The sequence below is a fragment of the Gavialis gangeticus genome, unplaced genomic scaffold, assembly GCF_001723915.1.
Source record: "Gavialis gangeticus isolate Ggan-Ray unplaced genomic scaffold, GavGan_comp1, whole genome shotgun sequence".
In the NCBI taxonomy this organism is placed as follows: Eukaryota; Metazoa; Chordata; order Crocodylia; family Gavialidae; genus Gavialis; species Gavialis gangeticus.
This window is the reverse complement of record NW_017729008.1, coordinates 32,347,730-32,355,688: the sequence shown is the minus strand read 5'-3', so window position 1 is coordinate 32,355,688 and position 7,959 is coordinate 32,347,730. Positions and strand designations below refer to the sequence as shown.

Below are 7,959 nucleotides of genomic sequence, written 5' to 3'. Positions count from 1 at the left end.
GTATATATATATATATATATATATATATATATATATATGCGTGTGCATCTTTATCTATATATATATATGCATGCGTGTGTGTGTATATATGTGTATGCATGTGTGTATATATGTATGTTTGTATATATACGCGTGTGTTTGTGTGTGTATATATACGTATATGTGTGTGTGTGTGTATAAGTATAAAAGAGCTATGTTTTTCACAGTTCCGAAGCGTCGACTTTTAAAAACAACGCCAAAAATCACACAAGTTGGCAAGACTGATGTCTCCTTGCACAAAATGTGCCCCTGCCGCGGTGCAGCGCTTGCATTTACGCATCCAACCCTGCCGTGTTGATTTGCTTTCTGTGCCGCTGGTGAGGCGGAGACGGAGCTGATTCACTGGCTCCGCAGGAAAGGTCCTGTGCGGAGTACGACTCGGTGCCTGAAACTTCTTTTCTTTTAAGGATCCTGCTCGGGCGTGTTTGCCGGCATCAGTGAATTTTGTTCTTTAAAAGCACATGTTATTAAGGAAAAGTGGGTGGGGAATCGCTCCTTTGAAAAAGAAACTAATGTCCTTCGTATGTTCTTGTGTCTTTGTGCAGTTAAGTTTTTAGAAGTTATTAAACCTTTCTGTGCTGTTCTACCCGAAATCCAGAAACCTGAAAGAAAGGTGAGCGCTGTGCTATTTTTTTTTTCCTTGTACCTGGCTGACTGATAGGTTTGCAGAGGGAGGCTAGAATGGTCATTGTGATTATTTAGTTTGCTCTACTATATAAATACAAGCCACAAAACTTCCCTGAATGAATTCCTGTTGGACCAGGGCAGTGATTCCCAGACTGAAGAACCCTCTATTCTCAAACTGGTCAAGTCACCTCTTAACACTCTGGTTAGACTAACTGGATTGAGCTTCTTGAGTCTTTGAATATAAAGCACCTTTTCCAGTCCTTTAATCATTCATGTGTTTCTTCTTTGAGCCCTCTTCATACATCCAAGGGGTTGCATTTTAGCTGCAGGACTGCAGTAAAGGCTCATCTTTAGCTCATTATTTCCTGCAGCCACCAAAGCTTTTCAGACTTGGGGGTTTTCTTTGTTCCTAGGTAGGACCTTACTTTTAAATCACAATGGTTGTGTGCCTACAGCTTACCTGTTGATCCAGGTCACTGTATCAGTGACCTTCCCTCTTTGTTGTGTTCCTTTCTTCAATTTTGTCATCCACTAATTTAATCAAATTTGATTTTGTTGTATTCAAAGTTATTGATACCCTTTGCCAATTCATCTTCAAAACTTCTGTTTTTTGTTTTGACTTTGTCACACCAGCATAGCTTTTTTACTCTTGTTTAAAGTTGTCCTTTTCTGGTACTGAAGCATCACCTTGCTTGCGTAGAAGGCTGGGCAGGGTGGCATCTTCAAGATGAATTTATTCAGATAGACTTTAAGTTTTCATAGGCTACAGACTACTTTGTCAGGTGTCTAGAAATGCTTATACCTCTCTGAATTATTTAGTCTTTAATGTGGTGCCTTTGTCCGTCTTCTGCCTGCCTTCAGACTAACATGGCTAACTACATCTCTCTACTTATACTTGGGTGGAGAGCAAAGAAACATTGATTTTAATTGCTGCAGGTTTGAGTGCCTTAAAATTGTAAGAGAATGAGAAGGAGATGAATGTATTTTGAGGCCACAGAGAAACTGTTGGGCTGCCATAAAATCCTGTTAAGCCTTTTCTATTTAAAAAGTAAATCTAAAGTATAGATGCCAGTTGATTGATGCACTTGATTAAAATGGATTAGCAGTGTAAGAGAGCGCTGTTTAAAACCAGAATGCAATGTCATTTAGCTTTTTCTGTTTGTTACTTTAGTATGTTCTGCATGATTTTTGGCTTGAAATTATTTTTCAAAGCAATATTGTATCTGTAAATATCTTTGATATTTGAAATACATGTCTGCTTGCAGTTCCTTAAAACGAAACCAAGAATGACCTGTTTTACTGCTGTGGTTGATAGATATATAGCCTGGGAGCCAAGGGAGCTCAGCACCAATAAATTGGGGCAGTAATCCTCTTCTGTGCAGAAAAATTCAGTTATTGGAGCTCTAGTTGAGGGTGTGGGAAGTTTATACTCCCCATGGTATGACCTGCATTCATAACTCTTTATGTAGCTAATGGATATCTATGTGCAGACTTCCTAATGTAGTTTACTATCATAAATAGAAGAGTGGAAACCTGAACACACTGTCACAAATATCAGGCTGTCTGCACCTCTCCTGTCTCCTGGACTCCCTCAGAGTGCTTCAGGCCTCCAGAAGTCACTTGGCTCAAGGTAGAATCATTGAATTCTCCTACTGTTAGTCCAGGGCCTAGCTGCACTATTTAATGTATCAGCCACAATAACCGCCAGTAGATCTGACTTGCATCCAGGTTTTGCAGTTTTTTTCCCTCTGTGCACATCTACACACTTACATTAATGCACAGTAATAAACTCTGGTACACATCATGCGAAATTTATTGCTCCCAGGCACCGGATTTACACTGCATTTACATGTGTGCCCGGGACCGCAGCATGTTGAGCCAAGTTGGAGCAGCTCTGGCTGGCAGGTAGCTCAGGGGGTCAGCCTGCTTCATTGTGCTGCGAAGAGGCTGGCTGGGGCATGAGGGTGCTCTGGTGTGGGGCTAGCTGGCAGGCAGCCCCCGCACTGAAGCATCCTTGTGTCCCAGCCAGCCAGATCAGCATCTATACAGGTATTGCTCTGCACGAAAAAACTCTGCAGCAGGATAGAACTTGTAAATACAAGTGTTATCCTGCTGTGGAGTTTAGGTTGCAGAAAACTAATAATAGGACTGCACACATAGGGGGCAAGATGTTTACTGCAGAATTAATTGAGCATCTCTGTAGTAACTGTCACACCCTCTGACAGCCAGTCTTTTTAAACAAAGTATGATTTATAACAAAAACATTCAGAGAAAATGGGTCTTAGAACAACAAAAGGGACTGGCCGGGTATCCTAGAGTCAACCATGTTGGGAACCTTGTAGGTTTAACTTCCTATCGACTTCCCCACAAGTCATCTCTCTGCTTCTCCCAGATTTTCTCTGCATAAACTGTATCTCCTCGGTAATCTTATCACCTGCTGTCAAAGGTGCGAAGTCACTTTAACTCTTGATAGATATTTGATCTGGTAACTCCCAGCTTTGGGAAAGCAACTTATTGGAGGCAGCATGTAGGGTCTTCAAAGCTAATTGTTTTTCTCATCATCTTTCGAGTGTGTTCTGCCATGTTGTTACTTTCTGGCACAATACCATTGAATGGGAGTACTAGAAGCGAATAATAAATATTTCACTAACCCCAAAATAAAGTATATATAGTTTATCTTAATAACTAGATTTACACACCCAAATCCTTCAACTTAAAGGTAATTGTGCAATAGTCCCTTTTGTATTGATCAGAAAATCATATTAAACATTATTCAACTTTAGAAGTCTAGTTTTATTGTTGAATACTTGGGCCATGTAAACAATACAAGATAAAGCATTTAATTCTAAGCATGCTAGTAGATTATCCTTCTAAATACAGCCTGTTGACACAAGATTTTGATTAATTCTCATCTGAATTCTGTTCTGTAGATCCAGTTCAGAGAGAAAGTGCTATGGACAGCTATCACGCTTTTCATTTTTTTGGTGTGCTGTCAGGTAGGTAATTTGGAAAAAGCCCTCCTATTTTTGTTTTTCCATCCTGTTATACATATGTTTGTCTTTCTCTGTCAACTTGAATCTAGTATCTTTTGAAAAATTAATTAAAAGTAGCTTCAGCTACCACACCTCCTACTGGACTCCTCTTCATGTTTTTGTTTGGTTTTAATAGCTTTCCTCTTTATATAGGTATATGTAATCTTACTTTTCTGCTGTAGGACAGACTCCTACACACAAAATACTGTAAACCTCCTGCACCAACCATCTCTTTGTCCTCTGACCTTTATCTGTCTCCGTTTTAAGTTTTTAGAAGCTTTGAAGACCTCTCTGATTGTCTGTAAAAGAGAATTATACAAAATGGTAAAACTTCCTTCCCTGCCTTCTGCCTCAATGTTGCAGATTACAGACTGATCCATTCAGAGAAGCATGAGCTTTCATAGGCTACAGCCTACTTTGTCATGCTATGAATGGACTTGTAGAGTGCAGGTGTCCTAAATAGAAAGGAATACAGGTTTATTTTGTGCAGTCAGTGTTAGTGTTTGAAGAGAAAAATATTGAAATACATTTTCATAAGCACTGTACTGGTGTTGGGTTACTGCAGCGTTATATCTTTAGATTAGTGCAAGATTCTTCTGTATTGAGTGTGTATGTGTATCCACATCTATATAAATATTTCATGCAGTCTGCCTTGAGATGTGTTGATATTGCTGTGCATTTTAACAGATACCTTTGTTCGGAATCATGTCATCAGACTCGGCAGATCCTTTCTATTGGATGAGAGTCATTCTTGCATCAAACAGAGGTTAGCGGATTTGATTGTTTCTCCTCTCTCATACTGTTTCAACATGACCAAGCATGATAGACATACTATAAACATTAAACATATTTTTGAAATAGGTGATTTCATGGAACAGATGTCAGTAAAACACTCATTCTTTAAGGTGGATTGTAGTGCTTTAAATTCATGACAGTTGTGGTGATCTTGGAAAGTATCTTACCTTGAAAATAGGAGTATCCTTTGAGGAGCAAAGGAGGTTCAACTAGAGCGAAAGACTCTTGGAAAGCGTATCTCCTACCTGAGTGTAGGTGTTTTGCCTAACTACCTGGCACTTCTAATGATTCCTTCTTATTAACTCCACTTGTATTTGTGGTGAGATTGAGCAGAAAGTGCTTTACAAAGACTTCTGAATTAATGAACAAAGTAATTGTACAGGTGGGGAAGCTGGGGACCTAGAGGTTAAGATGCTTGGCTGAAATCACAGTGTACCTGTGGCAGAACTACAGGATTAGGACTTGTAGCTCTTAGTCCTTGCTCATCAGACTATGCTGTCTCTCGCTGATTTGATCTGTATCGTCTTCAATTTGTAACAGTCTAATTCTCTAATATCATTTTATTAAACTTTGTCAGTAGTTTTGTGACTGTTAATGCAGTACAAGTGAGAGCCGAGTAACAGACTTTGTTAAAAACTGTCTTAATTTTCTCTCTTTGTACAGGGCCTAAAGTTAGACCTAAAGAAGGGTACTAAGTGACCCAAAGTTTGTCTAATGGCTCTCCCTACTATACAGTCTAATGACAGATATCAATACAAATCCTTGCGCTGAAAGTTTATCTAAGTTTATCCATGTCTGAGACCTGTGAGTGCTACTGTAATGCAGATAATTGGTTCGCATCTATTTTTCTGTCTTTAATGTCTAGATAAATACAGGGTGAAAAAAATTATTTGAAGTGGCCTGTTCTACATTAGACTTGTAAAACATGCCAGTACCGATACATTTTTCATTCTTTCTCAGAATTAAGATTGACTATGAAAACAGCATAAATAAACACTGAATCGGCCACTGTTTGATTTTGCTCCTTCGACTGTTTGGTCCAGATTTTTGTGTTTAAAAACTTTTCTCACTCTTTGCTGATTCACAGAAAGATTTTTTTTTCTTGTGAAGTCCTCTTTTGTCATGCTGGCTCTAAGCCCAAACATGAAGATATAGAAGGCTATTTACATAGGAGACAGGAAAGTTTAATGCACAGATGAGATGGGCTGTTTCGCACAGATTTTTACATTAGTTCTGATCCAGTACCACCACAAACTGCTTCATCGGTAAATGTGCGCATTGGAGCTATCTAAGAAATGCCTCTCTGTTGAGCGAAGTGTTCAAGTAGGTAGCACCTTGTCCTCAGTGTCAGTGCTGAAACAATATTCTAGCAGGACATAGATAAAAACAAAAAACATTTAATGAACGTTTGACCCTCTTCTTGAGAAAAGGCAGTTTCATCTCACTGTCCTTTCTGGATTCCAGTTGAGAGATTGCATTTCACCTTCCTAAAATCCTGCACTTTCAACTGGTAGTTCAGTGATCATTACTGCTGACTTGGCAACCACTTGTAGTCTGCAGGTTTCTTCCTGATGCTCCACAAAACGACACCTTTTCAAAAACCAAGTTGCTGAGGGCTAGTGGCGGTGAGAGGAGAGTAAGACATGAGAGGACTTTTTCCAGTAAAACTTAAAAATACTGAAAAACTATTTATCCCATTCAGCCCCTGTAACACATCAGATTTTGATCTTACTAAAATTTCATACAAATGTTCAAAGTGAAGGATTACAAAGTTTTCTTCGCATTGTCTTCAGGGGTACAGGTTTTGAGAGAACATCTTTCTGTAATGAGGATACGGCAGTCTTTTTGTTTTTCATAACTGTTTTAAAACCTCACTGGACAGAAAGTGCTATTGAAAAGATATGAAGAATTTAATGGCAGGTCAGAAACCTTTCACAAAGCCTGATACCTTTGTTGTGTGATCCTTTTCGAGGAGAAGGAGCTTGGCTGAGAGGTTTTCTTAATTCTCCTTCCTCTTCAGGCACTTTGATGGAATTGGGTATCTCACCCATTGTCACATCTGGTTTGATCATGCAGCTGTTAGCTGGAGCTAAGATCATTGAAGTTGGTGACACTCCAAAAGACAGAGCTCTGTTCAATGGAGCACAGAAATGTGAGTAGTATTCTGGATACAATTGCTACAATTCTTGCTAATTGTGCTACCTGTGAGGGGTCCTTGATATGGTAATCCAGCAGCTGTCTTTAAATGGGTGTTGCTTTCTTGTTCTGTTTCAGTGTTCGGGATGATTATTACCATTGGGCAAGCCATTGTGTATGTTATGACTGGAATGTATGGCGATCCCGCTGAAATGGGAGCTGGGATTTGTCTCCTTATCATTATTCAGGTACGTCATTAGCTTGTCCTAATAGCATTTGGAATCCTCTGAGCCATTTACAGGTGGATGGAAAAGCTTGTTCCTCACAAACTGTTGGGTTTCTTCTCTTGGATTGCCCTTTTCTCACATACTCTTAATACTGCAAACAGCACTTTCTAAATGTATAATATGTGCATTTGAAGGGTGTAAAGTTTCTCAGAAGGGAGAATAGGCCGGTGGTGATTAAATGTTCCAGATGTTCCAAATGAGCAGCTTGACTTTTATCTTCTTCATCAGACCTATTAATTATTAAAATAGAGGAACAGAAAGCTTTGAAAGCAGTACATGCTGAATAACACTTGAGGTGACTTCTGATCAAAGAATGCGAATGCTGTGCAAAGAAATCTTGGCCTTTAGATCAAAGTAGTCAATACACAAACCTAAAAAGTCAACACAAGTCACATCTATGTAAATAGGATTTATTGAGCAATTGGATTACTGGAACCAATATGGAAAATTTGTGTAAAACACAGTGAAGCCTCTGGCCCTTTTATTGACTTCGGATCAATATTGGGTTGGCTGGTAGGAATAATTTAATACATATAGATAGAGGTGCACCAATATATCGGTCTGTATCAGATTGGCACCACTAAAAGGAAAATTGACATTATTGGCAATCAACTTTTTTGGCCAGTAATGTCACCGATAAATGCTGTGTGCAGGTGCAACATGCATGCAGCCAGGAAAACAGCCCAGCACCTTGGAGAGCAGCATGTGTCCAGTAAGTCTGTGGGGGAAAGGGGCATGGGGGCAGGGGGAGTGGGTTGTAAGACAGAACCATGGGTGGCTTGCCTGGGGGGCAGGGGGGCTCCCCACTGTTGCATGCACCCCTGGGGGAGGTGTGGGGGACATGTGCCTCCTGGATTTGTGTGTGGGGCGAGGGCAAGCTGCCCACTGTGGGTTTGGGGGCTGTGCCAGCCTCTTCCCGGTGGGCAGGCAGGAGCAGGACAGACAGCAGCAATGGTGGGAGGGGGGCTTTGGGGTGGGCTACAGCCACCCCAGAATTTGCCATAGCCACCCCTCCCATCGCTGCCTGGCCTGCCATGCACCCC

The 7,959-nt window shown here is 40.4% G+C and overlaps 1 protein-coding gene across 2 annotated transcripts in view; it reads left to right on the top strand.

Moving 5' to 3' along the window:
• The window catches only part of SEC61A2 (Sec61 translocon alpha 2 subunit), a 17,152-nt gene that overhangs the window by 2,073 nt on the left and 7,120 nt on the right, over window positions 1-7,959 (top strand). The window contains exons 2-6 of one of the 2 annotated variants that reach the window (XM_019509563.1): window positions 585-652; window positions 3,597-3,662; window positions 4,386-4,464; window positions 6,514-6,645; window positions 6,768-6,877. In XM_019509563.1, the coding sequence (XP_019365108.1) occupies window positions 585-652; window positions 3,597-3,662; window positions 4,386-4,464; window positions 6,514-6,645; window positions 6,768-6,877 (455 nt within the window). Of the gene's footprint in view, window positions 1-547; window positions 653-3,596; window positions 3,663-4,385; window positions 4,465-6,513; window positions 6,646-6,767; window positions 6,878-7,959 lie in introns of those variants that run through there. The other variant, XM_019509562.1, reaches the window with a different exon arrangement.